This window comes from Phyllobates terribilis, unplaced genomic scaffold (genome assembly GCF_046119375.1).
Source record: "Phyllobates terribilis strain yellow unplaced genomic scaffold, ASM4611937v1 Scaffold_4__5_contigs__length_816908805, whole genome shotgun sequence".
Classification (NCBI taxonomy): domain Eukaryota; kingdom Metazoa; phylum Chordata; class Amphibia; order Anura; family Dendrobatidae; genus Phyllobates; species Phyllobates terribilis.
In genome coordinates, this window is record NW_027362764.1 from 384060597 (window position 1) to 384081208 (window position 20612).

The 20612-nt window shown below is 46.3% G+C and overlaps 1 protein-coding gene across 2 annotated transcripts in view; it reads left to right on the plus strand.

Annotated features, from left to right (window-relative positions):
* GALNT1 (polypeptide N-acetylgalactosaminyltransferase 1) overlaps positions 1–20612 on the plus strand; it is a 148059-nt gene that overhangs the window by 2329 nt on the left and 125118 nt on the right. For both annotated transcript variants that reach the window (XM_073678491.1, XM_073678490.1), the window contains exon 2: positions 2655–2885. In XM_073678491.1, the coding sequence (XP_073534592.1) occupies positions 2750–2885 (136 nt within the window). In that variant the 5' untranslated portion in view covers positions 2655–2749. The remainder of the gene's footprint in view (positions 1–2654; positions 2886–20612) is intronic.

Sequence of the window (20612 nt, forward strand, 5' to 3'; positions counted from 1 at the left end):
TTTCTTCATATTCAAAGGGACTCTAACCGTGCGGGGATTTTGTAGTGTGAGCACATGATTGTCACAGCCTAGTCCTACAGATCGCAGGTGTAGGTGTCCAGCAGCCACGGCTATCTGCCCAGCACTGTTCTGCTGCCTGTGTCCCATGGCTCTACCATGTGCTCTAGGGGACAAAATAAGGCTGTATTCACACGTGTGGTTATTGTTGGGACTATTGCATTTATCCTGCCAAGAAGTTTTTTTTTTTTTTTTTTTTGACCAGCTACAGATACCTGCACATGTGAATGCAGTCATACCAAACACTATGGTATCCAGCATGACCAAGGGATTTGTCTTAGATGTTTACACACTGTCCCCCGCAGTACAGACGCTGCAGCAGTGCCGGGTGGGCTCTGCACTGTGTTCTCAAATGTAAAGTGGACAGTGTGAGGGGTCACATGCCTCCCCCCATCCCCCACTGTGGGGTCGCACCTGCTGCTAGTTGCTGTCATTTTGATTGTTTTTTATTTATTTTTAAATCCCTAAAAAAAAAACATCATCACTGTGATTTGTTGTCCAGTCAGTATTGCAGTGGAAAGGCCCATTGACAATCCTGAGAGCTGGACTAATGGCATTGTAGACATTTGTTAGTGATTGGCCTAAAGACTTGTCTGAGTTCGGCCCTGCAGACATATGTACAAGGATCTCCCTAAGGAAAGGCTTCCGAATTGTTTTCTTAGGTTCTGTAATATCGAACGCTCTAATGACATTAGAACCACAGCAGAGGCCTCGCGCCCCTATCCCTCGCCCCCATAACTCCGAGCCGTAGCCTGTCCGTCTGGATGACACCTGGGGCACCTTCATATGGCAGGCGTACTTGTAAGCCGAGACAGTGTGCTCACAATGTGGAAGAGACTCAAACCTCTCCATGGGGGGGCATTTACGTCCGACTTTTTTTGACTGCTCAAAAATATTACACATGGATTTATAGTGTGCTGCTGCAGTTTTCAGCTGCACATCATATACATGCGTATATACATGCAAACGTACATGCGCCACTCCGGATTCTGTCGTACAAATGCTAATGCCACTGCTGTATGAATTGATGTAAGGCTAAGTTCAGACTAACATTTACCTTTATGAGCTGTGATGTTGGCAGGCGGGTGCAGGTTTGTGCCATCGTTACCAGCACTGTCTCATACATACAGGATATTGCTTGTGTGCACCAGCGCAGTGCGTTCCATTGGTCACAGTTGGCAGCGCACACAGACAGCACATTGACAGTCAGAGTAAGGCCGCCTTCACACTAGCATATTCTGCATCAATATTTGTGAACCATATCCATCAGTGGAAAAAGTACACGAGCAAAGATTTACACCTCTTCCATGTTTCTGAGCTGTGCCTGGGTGTAATGTGCAAATACTGATGCAAATTCTGCAGTGTGTGAGCGGGGAAGGGAACTGCGTAACCAGTCAGATGACATGCCGTGCAGGGTCTGCACAAAGCTGGGTGTGCGATTACCTGCAGACCCCCGAATGTCCTGTTATCACACTACATGGCCAGTGTATTTCCACATTTCCCTTTTCTATGGAGGGATTTGGATTAGCGCTTGTGTGCCCTGTGGTTGTACTGTTCGTGCACACCTCTTGTTCTTTCCTCCGCACAGCACTGTCACATTTCACTGGGAAGGTGGTGATCTTGCTCTATACAGTTGCAGATCTTTGCTTTCCGCGTTGGAAGCCATTATGTTTTGCTTGTGGATCATGTGTTGTAGCAACTGGCAACCTTGCCATCCAAATGAGTAACACTTAGGAAGTGTCTTTCAGGCTACGAGCTAGTGCCGCTCGTTGTCTGGTGCCATTGTGTCATATACTCTTCTGTGTGACCTCCACCATGTGAAGTGCTGAAGGAAATTCTGTCTGGGCTGTGAAATGTGTGATTTCAGTGGCGGGGGTCAGCGCTTCACAGGCAGGAAATGTGAGGATCATTTGTGCCCCTGCCCCCAGCAACATGACTGCTCGCAGTGTCTGCACACGTGCTGCGGTGCCTGCCAGCCTTATTTGCTCTCTTTATAGTGTAGTATACCTGAGCTATAGATTTACTGCCACTTGTCACACAAAGCTGACATATGAGTTCTGCGGGACTTGTCTGCTAGGTGCTTGCCCTTGTAAATATGACGCCACCACTCTTGGGTTATACTGGCCTGCTTAGGTACTAAGAAGACAAATCTAGAGTGATGGCAATATGGTAGCCCCTCACTCCATAAGCTGCAGACCCCGCAGGCTGTGTGCACACACCCTCCTTACATTGGAGATAACAGAGCTGGCAGATGTGGGAGAACAAGGACTTCTCATGCAGCAGCAGTGCCGTGTGCTTCTGATGGCTGCCTGGGTTCTTGCTCTTAGATGCATTGCCACACCTGTACCGTCACGGCTTCTTGGGCTCCATTCACACATCCTCTCTGCTTTTCCATCCGTGTATCTGCAGTATTCAGACTAAACCCCCTGACAATGTCATTACCAGGAAACGGATGTAATGTGAACCCGGCCTTACCTGCTGGCAGCTTCTCAGCTTCTGTCATGGCAGACCTCGGTAGAAGTTTATCTTTTGTACCTTTCTACTGCATATCGCTGTGTATTGTTCAAGTTCTCACAATTTCTCTTTTTTTCTTGCAGTTTGTAGAAGACTAATGAAGCTGAATTCCTGGTACAACGTGGTCTTTTATTTTTGTGGCACAGTTTTTTAATATATTTTTATTTTTTTTCTTGCTATGAAAAAATTTGCATACTTTAAGGTGGTCTTGGCCACCTCATTGGTTTGGGTCTTCTTGGATATATTTCTATTGCTGTACTTCAGCGAATGCAACAAATGTGAGGATAAGGAGCGAGGCCTGCCTGCTGGAGATGGTGAGTGTACCCCTTTTCTACTTCTTTATTACCGGCTATCTCATCCTTTCGGTTAAAGTGTTGTGGCTGTGGTCTGAAGTGATATTTTTTTATGTTAAAATTATCTAAGAAATGTTCATTAATAATGGCGTAGACGTCCTGTTTGTGAGGGTATTCACAATGAGGTGTTTTGCAGAGTTTTTTGAGCAGCAGCTCTTCATTCAGCTTGACTTTTTATTGGAGAGTTTCTGCTCCAAAAGCTTAGTAAAGAAATCTCAGGGTGTGATTTATGAGGGGCAGCGTTGTACACTGGCGAGCGGAGTGAAACGTCCGTAATAATTAAGTCATGTGATAAGGCTCGTTAAAGGGTTACTATTGACTTTTAGGATTGCTACTTCCTGTAGGTGGCACTATAGTTCTAGCCCTCTTCCTCTCTGAAGAGACTATTTGCATATTTCCTAGAGGAGCATTGTGGCTTTAAAAGTCTCCTCACCGTGACATGCTTAACATGTCGCTCTCCGCAAGGAGAAATATTACCCCTAGATACAGGTCTGACACATCTCACTCAGCCAAACCAGAACTCACACTTTGCACTGACGATGGGCAATACCCCGAAACACAATGTCTGCAAATTGAGTTTCTGGTTCTGGCTTATATCCTAAGTCATGTGATAAGGCTCGTTAAAGGGTCACTATTGACTTTTAGGATTGCTACTTTCTGTAGGTGGCACTATAGTTCTGGTCCTCTTCCATACTGAAGAGACAATTTGCATAATTAAGAGGCACACCCCACTTAATGTATTAAGCATACCTTAAAAGTGCCAGGCGCCTCTGACAGAGATGTACTCTAGTCAGGGACTGGAGTACATTCTTGTCAAAAGATACAGAGTAACTTTTCATGACTTATCGCATCCTGCCCATACTCTGCTTTTTTTTGTAGAACCTGTCTAGAACTGACATGAAACCAACAAGTCACAAAACCTCTTCAGAGCTGCGCAAGACAACTTTCAAAACACCTTAAAGGGATCCTGTCATGTCTGATAACGCTACTAACCTGCAGATATGGGGTTAATCCGCAGGTTAATAGTATTATGAAGGTGTGCAGCCGCCACACTGACAGTGCATCACCTGGGTGAAAATGAACTTTTTCTCCTGGGAGCCACTGGCTGTCAGTCATACACGTGTGCGCAGAGCAATTACTGTCAGTGCTCACAGCACTGAGAACAGCAGCTGTAAGCACGGCCTGTCGCTAACTGATGACTCACACTGCAGTGCTTCAGTGCAGAGCTGCTGTCAGTCATGGAGGTGTGTCCAGAGCAATTACAGTCAATACTGATAGCAGCAGCTGTAAGCACGGCCTGTCGCTAACTGATGACTCACACTGCAGTGCTTCAGTGCAGAGCTGCTGTCAGTCATGGAGGTCTGTCCAGAGCAATTACAGTCAATACTGATAGCAGCAGCTGTAAGCACGGCCTGTCGCTAACTGATGGCTCACACTGCAGTGCTTCAGTGCAGAGCTGGCTGTCAGTCATGGAGGTGTGTCCAGAGCAATTACAGTCAATACTGATAGCAGCAGCTGTAAGCACGGCCTGTCGCTAACTGATGATTCACTGCAGTGCTTCAGTGCAGAGCTGGCTGTCAGTCATGGAGGTGTGTCCAGAGCAATTACAGTCAATACTGATAGCAGCAGCTGTAAGCACGGCCTGTCGCTAACTGATGGCTCACACTGCAGTGCTTCAGTGCAGAGCTGGCTGTCAGTCATGGAGGTGTGTCCAGAGCAATTACAGTCCATACTGATAGCAGCAGCTGTAAGCACGGCCTGTCGCTAACTGATGACTCACACTGCAGTGCTTCAGTGCAGAGCTGGCTGTCAGTCATGGAGGTGTGTCAAGAGCAATTACAGTCAATACTGATAGCAGCAGCTGTAAGCACGGCCTGTCGCTAACTGATGGCTCACACTGCAGTGCTTCAGTGCAGAGCTGGCTGTCAGTCATAGAGGTGTGTCAAGAGCAATTACAGTCAATACTGATAGCAACAGCTGTAAGCACGGCCTGTCGCTAACTGATGGCTCACACTGCAGTGCTTCAGTGCAGAGCTGGCTGTCAGTCATAGAGGTGTGTCAAGAGCAATTACAGTCAATACTGATAGCAGCAGCTGTAAGCACGGCCTGTCGCTAACTGATGGCTCACACTGCAGTGCTTCAGTGCAGAGCTGGCTGTCAGTCATGGAGGTGTGTCCAGAGCAATTACAATCAATACTGAGAGCAGCAGCTGTAAAGCATGGCCTGTTGCTAACTGATGACTCACACTGCAGTGCTTCAGTGCAGAGCTGGCTGTCAGTCATAGAGGTGTGTCAAGAGCAATTAGTCAATACTGATAGCAGCAGCTGTAAGCACGGCCTGTTGCTAACTGATGACTCACACTGCAGTGCTTCAGTGCAGAGCTGGCTGTCAGTCATGGAGGTGTGTCCAGAGCAATTACAGTCAATACTGATAGCAGCAGCTGTAAGCACAGCCTGTCACTAACTGATGACTCACACTGCAGTGCTTCAGTGCAGAGCTGGCTGTCAGTCATGGAGGTGTGTCCAGAGCAATTACAATCAATACTGAGAGCAGCAGCTGTAAAGCATGGCCTATTGCTAACTGATGACTCACACTGCAGTGCTTCAGTGCAGAGCTGACTGTCAGTCATGGAGGTGTGTCCAGAGCAATTACAATCAATACTGAGAGCAGCCGCTGTAAAGCATGGCCTGTTGCTAACTGATGACTCACACTGCAGTGCTTCAGTGCAGAGCTGGCTGTCAGTCATGGAGGTGTGTCCAGAGCAATTACAATCAATACTGAGAGCAGCAGCTGTAAAGCATGGCCTGTTGCTAACTGATGACTCACACTGCAGTGCTTCAGTGCAGAGCTGGCTGTCATTCATGGAGGTGTGTCCAGAGCAATTACAATCAATACTGAGAGCAGCAGCTGTAAAGCATGGCCTGTTGCTAACTGATGACTCACACTGCAGTGCTTCAGTGCAGAGCTGGCTGTCAGTCATGGAGGTGTGTCCAGAGCAATTACAGTCAATACTGATAGCAGCAGCTGTAAGCACAGCCTGTCACTAACTGATGACTCACACTGCAGTGCTTCAGTGCAGAGCTGGCTGTCAGTCATGGAGGTGTGTCCAGAGCAATTACAATCAATACTGAGAGCAGCAGCTGTAAAGCATGGCCTGTTGCTAACTGATGACTCACACTGCAGTGCTTCAGTGCAGAGCTGACTGTCAGTCATGGAGGTGTGTCCAGAGCAATTACAATCAATACTGAGAGCAGCAGCTGTAAAGCATGGCCTGTTGCTAACTGATGACTCACACTGCAGTGCTTCAGTGCAGAGCTGGCTGTCAGTCATGGAGGTGTGTCCAGAGCAATTACAATCAATACTGAGAGCAGCCGCTGTAAAGCATGGCCTGTTGCTAACTGATGACTCACACTGCAGTGCTTCAGTGCAGAGCTGGCTGTCAGTCAGTGATGGGCCGTGTTTACAGCAGCTCTCTGTGCTGTGAGCACTGACTGTAATTGCTCTAGGCACGCCTGTATGACTGAAAGCCAGTGGCCCCCAGGAGAAATAAAGTTCATTTCTCCCCAGGTGCTGCACTTTAATAATGCTATTGACCTGCAAACTAACCCTACATTGATAGGTTAATACCATTATTGGATATGACAAGCTCTCTTTAATGATTCAGCACCTCAGTGTGAACACACCCTTACTCTAGCAATGTACTGGTACTTATTGGTATGATATGGATGTTTTGAGGGGGCATCAGTTGACAAGAAAATTAGATTTACTCCCCTAGGGTTCTGATTACTGATTTCAGTTATAGCCTGTGATCTGATCCTTAACCCCATTGATGACTTTTTTTTGACCTGTTGCATTCTGGGAGCTAAGACAATTTTGACACACTTGAAGTGTACAGATAAAACCTAAATGACAAAATAAAAAAATCATATTAAACTCTACATACATATTCTCTGAACTTGTCCAGAGGCCATTCAGCCCTTTATACTTGCAGGTGCCTTCATGCAATTTTGTTTCAAAGTGCGTTTTTTTGTAATAAATTTGTGTGACGTGTAGGTCCATACGCGTCACCTAGAGCTATGTCTACATGTTATACATCGTTATAAAGTAACCAGGACTGTAGAGGTGAGGTGTTACACTTCATAATTCAAGTCTGACATGTCACTTCACGGAACAATAACTTTGGCATGCCTTTGTGTCCGCGTTGGCCTGAGATTTATTTATTTTTTTCCTTTCATGACATTTTACTTTAATAGTAAATGCAGATCAATGTGTTTTCAATTTATTTAAAAAAAAAAACCTTGAAATTTACTAAAACAATTTGGAAACATTTGTACTTTCAAACTTTTAAGTTTTCTCCCTTTTAAATAAATAAAATCCCACTACATATAATAGTTAATAATTAACATTTCCCACGTGTCTACTTCATGTTGGCATCATTTTTTATATACCCATTTTTTTGGGACATTAGACAGCTTGGGCGCTTTCACACTGAGATATAGTCTACACCTACGTGGGACAAAGCAAAGTGTCTGCCTCCAGTAGGCGTGTATGGCATAACACACGTTGACTCTGTCGACATCATAGTCGGCGCTATCACTGGCGGCTCACAGGCATCACGTGACCCCCGGCTGCAGCCGGCTCTGACATCCGCTGACGTCACGACAAGTCCAGGCTGCAGCCGGGGGTCTCTCTTCCGCGGTCCACCGGTGGCTGCTGGGTTGTGGGCAGGGTTATTCCTGTGCGTCATACCCAGCATCCACCGCGCACTCTCCCCATTCATTGAGAAAGCGTGCAGTATATGCTGGGTGTGACGCGGAGGTAACCCCGCCCACAACCCAGACGCCACTGCGGGGACCCCAGAGCTGAGTCACGCCTCAATAGACGGGACGTCAGCGGGGGGGTCTCGTGCTGCCTGTGAGCGGCCACCGATAGCGCCACTGACAGGCTGAAAAGGCAGAGGGAGGTAATTATAAAGTAGTTGCTTTTCATCATAAAAACACTTTGGCATATTTTAAATAGTAGTGGACAACCCCTTTTAATACAATTTCTCCAAAGTTCATGAACATCCTATATATGCTTGTACGGCTCAGAAGAGGATGAGTGCCATTTGGAGCTCAGGTTTGCTGGAATGCTTTCCTGTCGCTATATTGCATTTGCACAGCCCCTGAGGCATGCATTAATACAGAGGAAACCCACTAGATTTGACCCCATTTTGGAAATTCTACCTCTCAAGGTATTCATCAAGAGGTGTAGTGACCCTTTTGATGCCAGAGTTGTACCATTCAGCGGTAAATGGGATTGTTGTTTGATCACCTTTTCTCTTTACATTCTTTGAGACCGTTGTATAGAAAAAAATGCCAGAATTGCTATTTTTATGTGCTTTTATGGGGTTTTCTGAGTGTAACAAATACTACTCGCTTCATAGTTTCTCACAATAAAACGTCGCCACCCTCTAAAAATGTATTTTTATTCTTTCACCGATCGGTGGATGTATGAGACCTAGGTAACAAGCTACTTTTATCACTCGATGTGGCAAGGCCGATTGTGTATTTTTTTTTCTTCCCCCAATAATGAAGGGCTTCATATATGCCTATGCGGCTGTTGAGTTCAGTTGGGAGACCTGAGGGTGGTCTGTACATCTCGTACTATGACACACGGATGTGTGCATGTTCTCTTAGTAAGAGTCTGGAGTATGAGCTGCACCAGATATCTAATGTCACCTCCCAGTCCATATCTTTAAAATGAGCCATGGTTGAGATGAATGTCTGCAGTCACTCTATGTGACAGCAGGCTTCTGAGTTCTCACAGCGCATGCACTGCACACTTTTAGGATTCTCCCTTGCCGGTGGCAAGAGTGGATGGTCATGTGAGCACAAGTATGAGCTTTGTATACTTCTGGCCACATTCTGACTAGACGTGTCTGGCCTCACTCAATTCATTTTCATTGAGCGAGGCCACGCAAGTCGGCATGTGACCACATTTACGCAATTTGCATACTTGCAGTTTCGTGACCTCCCACTCTCACTGCTGGCACCGGAGAATCCTGACAGTGTGCAATGCGCACTGTAAGAATTCAGAAGTCTACAGTCACATATAATGACTGCAGACTCGTCAAAATCAACCCCTTTAATGCTCATAACATAAATGAAAACATAGTAACCCCTAACTTTTCAGACGGACAGATAGCCATGTCTCACGTAACCACCATCAGTACATGGTGCATCAATTGTAATGTCAGGTCAGACCCACATACATTTGTATTGCATGAACCTACAACTTCCAGTACGTCCTTAACAATGGTAAGGAGATACTGGGAGTTGTTGCTATCAATCATCATCAGGCTGCAGACCACACAGGAACCACAGTGCTGATGAGAATTAGTCAGTATCACAAATAAAGATTTACATCCAGGTACCTGATAGATGACTTTTTTCACTGATTCTTTTCTTCATCTTGTCCAGACGCTATGATGGCTATTCTCATCCACAGCTCGTCTCTGCAGACTTCCATCTTCCCCGGTCTTCTGCAGCACATCCCCACACGATGCCCTTAAAGATAGCAGTGTCATTATAATGCTCCTGAATAAAAATATCTGCCCTACACTGAGCCCCTGAATAAATAATTGCCCCTCACTGTATCCCTGCAGAAAATAAGACCCACACACTGTCCCTGTTATGGTACATGCCCTCCACACTACCCTCTTTGTTCCATACTTGGCCCTTCTTCACACTGTCCTCTCACATTGTGTCCCCCTTATAGGGTCCAGTCTCTATAGTGTGCCCCCTCATCACACTTCCCATCCTTGGCATAATGTCCCCTCCGGGCTGTGCCCTTGCATCCCCCCCCCCCACACACACACACACACACACATTACTCAGTCTCTATTCTGTGCCCACTCAGTTTTCTTCCCCCCCCTATACGGTCTCTTCACACTATTCCCCTCAATAGTCTCCTCACACATTTATCCCTCCCTCCTCATACTGTTTCCTCTGACGTCCCCCTTGCTATCCATACTTTCTCCTCATATATTTACCCCCTACCTCTCATACACATCCCCTGACTCTCCATACTTTGTCTGCACCCATCCCATCACCCTCGCTCCCCATACTGTCTGCATACATTCTTCCCCTCTCTCCTCATACTTTGTCTGCACCCATCCCCTCACTCACCATACTGTCTCCATCCATTTCCCCCTCGCTTTCCATATTGTCCGCACCCACCCTCCCCATTCTGTCTGCACCAATTCCCCCACTCACCATACTGTCTGCAACCATCTCCCTCATACTGTTTACTCATACACCCCCGCCGCTCTTAATTATGTGTCCGCACTCATCCTCTCCCATTCACCATACTATGTCTGCACCTATCCACCTTCACTGTTTCCTCATCATGCCCCCCTTTCCCTTCCTTGCTTCTAATACTGTGTCCTCAAATTTCTCCCACTCCTCAAATTGTGCCCTCAAATCTCCCCTCCTCCCATTACACTAAATCTTCTGTCTTCAGTTCCACCAATCACTTTTGCGCCCCCTCTAGTGACGTCAGCCGTGTGATCACAAAACCTGATGACGCTGCTGACGTCACCCTGACCCGGCAGTCAGGGTTTCAATTTTACTCGCGTCTAAAAGACATGAGTGCAATTCATCATTGGGAACCGGCGCACTGCTCCTTCTTGAGCTGGCTGTCAACTTGACAGGCGGCTCAGAGAACAGCCGACTCCCAGTCCGGGGGGCAGCAAAATGCAGCCACTGACTGGGGAGACACCTCGGACTGAACGGCCCCCTGCTGGCTGTGCCCAGGGCTTATTCCCTGCCTGCCCCCCCCCCCCCCCCCCCCCCTTAGATACTCCTCTGCTGTCATCTATTAACCAGAGCAAAGAGTCCGTTCAGAGCCTGGGTCATGTCTAGAACCTTTGAGGCATGATGTCATGTGAAGGTGCGGAGCCTCCTTCATTACAGTGCACAGCTCATAACTTAGAGAGATGTGCTGCAGAATGGGGCTGTATATAGCAGGGCTGAGTGGAATGATATACTGCAGAATGGGGCTATGTATAGAGAGGTTTGAAAGGAGGGCTATGTTGCAGGATGAAGCTTTGTATAGAGTGGCCAAGTGGAGTGATATACTGCAGGATGGAGCTGTGTATAGAGGGGCTAAGAAGAATGATATAGTGCAGCATTGGACTGTATTTAGAGTGGCTTAATGAGTGGTATACTGCAGGATGTAGCTGTGTATAGAGGCCTGAGAGGAATGATACACTGCATGATGGGACTGTGTGTAGAGGGATTGAGAGGTGTTAAGCTGTGACCTGAAACTCCAAATGCAGAGAGCATAGTAAACAAAATCTCTTCACTGCCTAGCTATTACAAGCTTTGTTGTGGAGGAGTGCAGGACTGCTCTCTAAGGCTATGTGCCTACGATCAGGCAATAGCAGTCTGATCACACAGGTAAATCCGCGCCGCCGGTGAGTTTACCTGGCGTCAAATAGAAGCACAGTGGACATGGGATTTCTATAAATCCACCGACTGTGCTTCTAATGTACAACGCAGCGGTTTGGAGGTAGCATAGGCGAGCTGCGTCCAAACCGCTGCCATTACGGATCGTGTGCACGTACCCTAAGGGGAACCAGTTAATAATGAAGTATAACCACACAGGAAGCTTGTAAATGGCAGAATATAAAGTTGTCCAGGCTGGGTACAGCAGCAGAGAGTGCACAGAAGCATAAGGTGACTGCTACACTTAGATAAGCCTTATGATGACTCAGAGAGGTGGGGTTAGTCAGGAGCACACAAGAAAGGGGTGGAGGTCTGCAGCACTGAGGAGAAATGTGTGCTGCTGGGAGTGTAAGAATAGGACCCCTCATTCAGCCCTGTGAATCTGGATGCACAGAGGGTCAGATGGAGATGAAAAAAAGACACAAAGGTGCAATAAAGAAACGTAATGTTGAGCTTAGTCTGTATATAAAGGGGGTTGTCCTCTTTTAGAAAATCTTAGTTCCTGAGCGCAGTTTGATATAAAATAACTAACTGCTAAAGAGTAGTTAGTTATTTTATAGCAAACTGCGCTCTTGGTATTAGCTGTTGTGCTGACGTCACGTTGTCAGCATGGCCGCCAACCGGTGAGTTCAGCGGGTCTGACAGTGCCTTCTGTCTCCATGGCCAGAGCCATAGAACTCTGAGTGGCTGCCATGCTGGCATTGCTCCCGATACAGCCAATACCGGGAGCAATGCCAGAGACTCGGTACTGGACCTGGGTATGGTGAGTAAACAGCAGTTTATTTTAAAACAAACTGCAGCCGCAGACCAAGATTTCCTGAAAGAGGACAAACCTTTCTACAATAAGTAAGCACTTACAATGCTTATATGAAAAAGTGTTTTGTGAGAATCGCCCTTTAAGTCAGTGGGTTGCATTCAGACTCCAGACACACTGCTAGATGCTGCCATGACATTGGTTTAAGCATTTGGAGCAGCGGATCTGCCATGTTTAGCTCAGTAAATCAGTGTGCATGCATTATGCTGCTGATAGAAATGTGATTTACGAGTTGATTTAAAATGAGACAAGAATTGCTGTGATAGTCGTGACCCAGTCCAAGATATAACGATAACGGGTTAAAGTGAGAGTCGGGAGTGCGAGCTGCAGACGTCTTGGGCCGGATCGTGGACTACAGCAGTGATTCTGGTTTGGAAAGGTAAATTCTAATACATCCCCTTAAAGGGGTTCCTGCACGTGTCTCGGATGCGCCGTTGCCTTGTGATGCCACATCTGATGCTTACAAGGGGCCGGGATAGTAAGGCTTGATGACAGGACAGCATGACTATTCGGGGTTGCAGCACTGCCCCCGTGAGTATTCAGCTGTAAATTATTACAGAGCTCAGTACGGCATAAAGTGATCCAGGCGACTTCTACCAGAGGATCGTTACTAGGCTATTCTCTGGCACCATAGTGCATTGCTGGGGGTGTAGGATCCCCTTGTTTTACTATCTCTAAGCAGAATAGGATACTTTTTGGGTTCACTCACTTTTTGACACACACAACCTAAGCTGCTTAGTCAGGATCCGCAAATATACAGAAACTACCACTTCTTCCATTTATAATTCTGTGTATTGTACAATATGTGAGTCACTAGATAGTTTCCATCTTTCTTCTGTTTCTGTAAACCGCCCTTACCACAGTAGACGCTGATCGTATTGATATACTGCTTCCCCATCAGCACTGAGATCTGCTGCTTTATAGCCGTCTGATTGGAGATGGTAAATGTGCTCCGTCTTAGCATTGTGACCCTGCAGGATATAATGGGTGGGTTGGAGACCCAAGGCAGATGCTAGACGTCTTTATAGGTCACCAAGAACACAGGCCTGTACATATACTTCTATACTCCTTGTCGCTCTAATGCAGAAGTGGTTTAGCATTTCCTGGAGCTATATTATTGAAGCCAGCACTGATGCAGTTAAATAAATCCCCCGTACTGAGCAGTTTGGACACCGTTCTCACTGTGGTCACTGGGTGATAGTCTCGCTGGGATTAGGGTGGAGCAGGCCACGTCACACGATTTCTATGTAGTCACCACTGACACCACTGTCTGACCTTTCCTGTACTGTGATTTTATTCTTTTCCCATTAAAAGGGGCTATACAATCGGTTCTGTAGGACTGGTGCAGGCCTGGGAACGTCATCCAGATTCACAATGAGAGACCTTTCATTTACCCTTTACTCTTAACGTAGTATGTGAGACCTCCAACAAGTGCTGTAATAAGCACTGCAATTATTCCACTTGGCATGTCATGGTGGTCTGAGCTCATTAACTATGACATGCAAGAAAATCCATTTTCAATCAGTTTTACCTTTAACACCATGTTCTATATATTCTCTGTAGTATATACCCATAAATGTAGAAATGTGTGAAAAGCCCTTCCTTCTCCCTGACCGAGATTGTGCCAGTTTTCTCTGGTGTAATAAACCAGTAATCTTCTATTCCAGCTTCACACCACTGTTGTCACACAGTTGAGGTCTGTCTTATTCATGTAAGAAATAGATTTCAGAGATGCCATAGGACTGAAGTCCCAGCAGAGTAGCAGCTGACTGTGTGCTCAGGTCTAGTACACACCCGCTCACACATCTTACTGCGGCCGCACATAATCACCCTACAAGAGCAGCCCATCAGTGAGTGACTGGGGTGTGCCATGCCCCTCGTTGTGTGCCAGGCCCCTCGTTGTGTGCCAGGACCACCTTTGTGTGCACTGGCACAGCTGCTTGCCCTTACAAGTGTCTGTTCCTTGTAGTTGCTGGTTCCATACAAGTGAAGAAGTCAGGGCTGCAGTGTCAGGCACAGCCATTCACGTGTAGCACTTTGTAAGCCATGGAGGAGCTGCGGTCTGTAATACGGGGCGCAGTTATGAAAACAAACCATGCTTTACTTGCCCTCCCCAGGTTCACCTTTGAATCTCCGCCCCTGCTCCCAGTATCTGATATTGGCGGTAGCAGTGACATCCCATCGACAGCGCAGCAGCCAATCGCTGAGCACAGCTTCTCTGACCGTGTAGACGGACACCCCGCTCAGAGCTGCTGAGCTCACTGATTGGCTATCATGATGTCGATGTTATGTCAACGCTGCAGCCAATACCTGCTATTAGGATCAGTGGAGGGGACTCGGCTGTGCACCCGGGTAGGTTAAATAAAGTGTGGGTTTGTTTTTTTTTGTATCTGCCCGGGTACCATTATTCTCTGGAAGAGGACAACCCCCTCTACTGGGATATTCCCACAATACCAATCATAGATCGGTGTCAAATGCAATCACTTCCCAATAAGTGCTCACTGCTCCAGACATCGCCCCCTAAAAACCCTAATGTCAGCAACTCTTGCCCACCCAGTTGTCCATATATACATCTTCTAGTTATTTTATAACAACTTGCACATGCTCAGTAGATACTTGCTATTTTTCTGTACTAAGTATCCTCTTTGCAACAAGATGTCACATGTGTGATTGCACCATTCTCACCGCGCGGGGACAAAGGGCCATCTGCACGATTCTCACCGCGCGGGGACAAAGGGCCATCTGCACGATTCTCACCGCGCGGGGACAAAGGGCCATCTGCACGATTCTCACCGCGCGGGGACAAAGGGCCATCTGCACGATTCTCACCGCGCGGGGACAAAGGGCCATCTGCACGATTCTCACCGCGCGGGGACAAAGGGCCATCTGCACGATTCTCACCGCGCGGGGACAAAGGGCCATCTGCACGATTCTCACCGCGCGGGGACAAAGGGCCATCTGCACGATTCTCACCGCGCGGGGACAAAGGGCCATCTGCACGATTCTCACCGCGCGGGGACAAAGGGCCATCTGCACGATTCTCACCGCGCGGGGACAAAGGGCCATCTGCACGATTCTCACCGCGCGGGGACAAAGGGCCATCTGCACGATTCTCACCGCGCGGGGACAAAGGGCCATCTGCACGATTCTCACCGCGCGGGGACAAAGGGCCATCCTCCTCTCTGACGCTCAGCTGTGGGATAGAGTAATAGTAGAGTTACCGGCCACTATACTGCCTACGACTTTTCTCATCAAAACATGAGTAGTCCTGTCCATATTTGTTACAATGAGCTCTTCTACCTATAAACACAATTGGGCCTTTATCTGCAGTGGATATAAAAAGTCTACACACCCCTTTAAAATGCAAGGTTTTTGACGTATAAAAAAAATCACACCAAACAGAATCATTTCAGAACTTTTTTCACCTTAATGTTACCTAATCTGTACAAATCCATTGAGAAACAAACAAATCATTTTGAGGGGAAAATAAAAAACAAAAGTAAAATATTGTGGTTATATTCAGAATTAGAATAAATGGGGATATGGGTGTGTTCAAAATGAGCCTATCACGTGTAAACTCACGGTAAGTAGTGGTCAGTACGTGGCTGCCACCATTTTAGGACACCTTCAGCATGTATAAGCCATAACCTGGAGTGGGTGATAAATACAGAAGTGGTGACGTGTTTCTATTATACCTTTTCCTCTGGTTGTTCCACTCCTGGTTTTGGCTTACAAATACTGATGTAAAATACTGATCGTGTGAATGTGGCCTAATTGATGGCAATGTTATGATATTAGAAACGATGCACAGCACCCGCCTCCTCCTGCCAGCTCTGCCCCCACTGTTAGCAAATCACAGGGCAGATGGGTGATGTTATACGTGCATGGGGCAGAGCCAGGTGCCTGAAGAAGAAGCACTGAAGGAACACCCACTGAGCGGAGAGGCACAGGTATGGGGCCACTGGAGCCAGAAAAAGGTGTAAGAAATTGGCCGGGATTTGTGGGCATAGCTGTGTTGCTTAACAGAGGTCATTAGACTACAGGGAGCTTGTAAAAAAAATTCTAATAATGAACTTTTTTTCATATAGAAATAAACTTTAAAGGAGTTGTCCCATGAACACAGTACATTTTAATTAATAGATCTTAAGAGTCAGATCACATGACCAGAGCATTGGGCATTTCCTCGCTGGCAGGGACATACATAGAAATCATGGGGCCCTATAGCAGAAGTTCTAATTGGGCCCCATGCCCCCACCCACCCCGTTTAAAACCACCCCCCCCCCCCCCCAAAAAAAAAAGTAATATTCGGTGGGTTCACAGAAGAGAATAATTCACAACTTTGCAGCCCTTTCAAAGTAATTTTCCTCCTCCTATTGAAGCCCCTAGATTTCATTGCCCTATAAAGTGTGATGCCAACAAGTGACCCTCCAAACAGTGAATTCCTCCACAAACAGTGTGATGACCCTACTGTACTCCACTTACCCAAACCCCCAGGGCAAAGTATGGTGATCCCCAAGCAGTATGATGGGCCGCACATATTCCTCCATACGGTATGATGGGCCGCACATATTCCTCCATACTGTATGATGGGCCGCACATATTCCTCCATACGGTATGATGGGCCCCACATATTCCTCCATACGGTATGATGTTCCCCACATTATGGGGCTGTGCCAGTGTCGTGGGCCAAATATAATCACCCTGTGTGCCAGATTTGGTGCATGGGCCAGAGTTTGACATGTATTCCTTAATGTGTTCATTTCTTGGCATAAATGCTGAAGCCCTGGTAAAATCTGTGAAAAGGCCAATAGGGTTCATCAGAAACGGTCAGAGCCCTTGTGCAAGCAGATTCTGCATTCCCGTCACAACGTCATTCTAATCATGATGCTGGGTGATGGCAGTTAATTCAATTCCATCTTATTAATGCCTACCTGTTCTCTTACTCAGAGCCTGTAGCAAACTGAGCTGGTGATGAGGGCAGCAACACAACATATTTAATCTGCTTTTGATTTACATGCCATGCTAATATTTCTAGGTCCTGTCACAGTTTTCTTGCAGGAACTCATCCATTCTTGTTGAGTTAGCTGTTCCTCTTCACCAGTATTCTACCAGCACTATAGGTTTCACTTACTTTTCAGCCTTCATCACACCTGTTATTTTCCATGCCTCGCCTGCCCTGATCTGCCTCTGTTCTGTTTTGTATGCCAGTGCTTCCCAACCTTTCTTAGAGACACACATTCAGCTATAAAATATCGTCATGAGCCACATTCTGTAACAGCAGCCATGAATAGATGACAGCATAATGTACTGTATTTTTCGGACTATAAGACGCACCAGACCATAAGACTCACCTAGGTTTTATAGGAGGAATAGAGAAAAAAAAATGTAAACAAAAAATGTGGTCATGATGCCCTGTTAAGGGGGATGGGGTGTGCTGCTGACACTGTTATAGGGGTAATGTCCCCCATCCTGGTATATGAGGCCACCATACCCATCCTGGTATGCACGGCACCCCAATCCCCCATCCTGGTATGCATGGCCCTCCTCATCCCTCTTCCTGGTATGTATGGCACCCTTCATCCTGGTATGCATGGCCCCCCTCACACCCATCCTGGTATCGATGGCAACTTCATCCCACTTCCTGGTATGTATGGTACCTTCATTCCTCTTCCTGGTATGTATAGCACTCTTCATCCCTGTATGTATGCCCCCCCCCCTCATCCTCTGTATGTATGGCCCCCCTCAGCAGTGAATAATCATTTTCTTTAGTAGCGGGCACAGTGTAGGCTGCAGCAGGCTACTGCTGCCTCCTGTGCCCCGCTACTCAGCCGCTGTCGCTTGCCCCACATCTCCAACCACCCACAGCCACAGTATTTATGTATATCGGACTATAAGACGCACCCCCCACTTTCCTCCCAAAATTTTGGAGGAAAAAAGTGTGTCTTATAGTCTGAAAAATACTGTAAGTAGTGCAGTTGTGATGCAGCCCACAAATCACTGTGTCACGGACTGTTACACTCAGTAGCCCAGAGCTCCACCGCTCGGCTCCTGCTCACTCCTTAGGTAAAACATTGGATCACATCTGTTATCTTGGTGCCGGATCTTAATAATCTAAACTAACTGAGCATTAATCAAGATTCTGTGACACGCAAGTCACACAAAATCAAATTCATTAGGATTTTCTATGACCTGTGTTGCAGCAGCTCGCAGGTCACATTATGCTGCGGTGTAGTAGCAGAAGCATGATCTTGGGCTGCATGACTAGTGTCACGGCTGTCGCTTTATAACCCCAGCTTTGGCCTCTTCCAGGCGCCAATATTTCATGCTTTGACTAAGGATGGCAGTTCACAGACCAGCCATGGGTCTCCTGACCTGAACAGTTAGCCCTATAAGAATATATGAGGCTGTTAGGTCTGTATACGCACTGCTGCTCCATTCATTGCGGTCCATATATGTAGCTCCTCTGAAATCAGTGTGAAACAAATTCCCATTATCATAAAAAGTCTGCTTTTTTTCTCCCAAACAGCGCCACTTTAGTCCATGGGCGTTGTATCATGTACTAGGCAGTGATGAGTGGCGTACAAAATAATCACCATTTTTTCCTAATTTTGAAAGCCTATTTAATTATGAAAGTTATTATATTATTAAAATGAACAGGCCTTGTATTCACTCTTCTCTTAGTACAGTGTGCTAATATACAGTTATATGAAAAAGTTTGGGCACCCCTATTAATCTTAAGCTTAATGTTTTATAAAAATTGGTGTTTTTGCAACAGCTATTTCAGTTTGATATATGTAATAACTGTTGGACACAGTAATGTTTCTGCCTTGAAATGAGGTTTATTGTACTAACAGAAAATGTGCAATCTGCATTCAAACAAAATTTGACAGGTGCATAAGTATGGGCACCCTTATCATTTTCTTGTTTTAAATACTCCTACCTACTTTTTACTGACTTACTAAAGCACTTTTTTGGTTTTGTAACCTCATTGAGCTTTGAACTTCATAGCCAGGTGTATGCAATCATGAGAAAAGCTACTTAAAGTGGCCACTTGCAAGTTGTTCTCCTGTTTGAATCTCCTCTGAAGAGTGGCATCATGGGCTCCTCAAAACAACTGTCAAATGATCTGAAAACAAAGATTAGTCAACATAGTTGTTCAGGGGAAGGATACAGAAAGCTGTCTCAGCGATTTAACCTGTCAGTTTCCACTGTGAGGAACACAGTAAGGAAATGGAAGAACACAGGGACAGTTCTTGTTAAGGCCAGAAGTAGCAGGCCAAGAAAAACATCAGAAAGGCAGAGAAGAAGAATGGTGAGATCAGTCAAGGTCAATCCTCAGACCACCTCCAGAGAGCTGCAGCATCAACTTGCTGCAGATGGTGTCACTGTGCATCGGTCAACTATACAACGCACTTTGCACAAGGAGAAGCTGTATGGGAGAGTGATGCGAAAGAAGCCGTTTCTGCAAGCATGCCACAAACAGAGTCGGCTCAGGTATGCAAAAGCACATTTGGAGAAGCCAATTTCTTTTTGGAAGAAGGTCCTGTGGACTGATGAAACCAAGATTGAGTTGTTTGGTCATACAAAAAGGCGTTATGCATGGCGGCAAAAAAACACAGTATTCCAAGAAAAACACTTGCTACCCACAGTAAAATTTGGTGGAGGTTCAATCATTCTTTGGGGCTGTGTGGCCAATGCCGGCACTGGGAATCTTGTTAAAGTTGAGGGACGCATGGATTCCACTCAGTATCAGCAGATTCTTGACAATAATGTTCAAGAATCAGTGATAAAGTTGAAGTTACGCAGGGGATGGATCTTTCAGCAAGACAATGATCCCAAAAACCGCTCCAAATCTACTCAGGCATTCATGCAGAGGAACAATTACAATGTTCTGGAATGGCCATCCCAGTCCCCAGACCTGAATATCATTGAACATCTGTGGGATCATTTGAAGAGGGCTGTCCATGCTCGGCGACCATATCTCTATCCATATCCTAGTGGTGACAACTGCATTCTTTAATAAACGGATTTGCAGATTCTGTGTGGCTCATTATGTATCTAATGAGATGAAGTGATTTGAGACGCCAGTGATTTTCATCCCTGATGTAACACCCATTAATGTTTATGGCAATAAATGAGCCCAACGTGCATTCTATAACTTGTTGCACCCCTGATGTGTATTAGCCATTTGTCTTCTAACTTGCATCTTCATTGGACTCAGGGCTGTGGAGTCAGTAAGCCAAACCTCCGACTCCTCAATTTCCCTCACTTCTGACTCCATGATACTGCCTCACTACTGAGCGTGTGCATAAAGTGCAGCACAGATTTATCTCACCAAAAAGCCTAAATCCTTAGATCAGAAATAGAACAGATATTTATAGGACA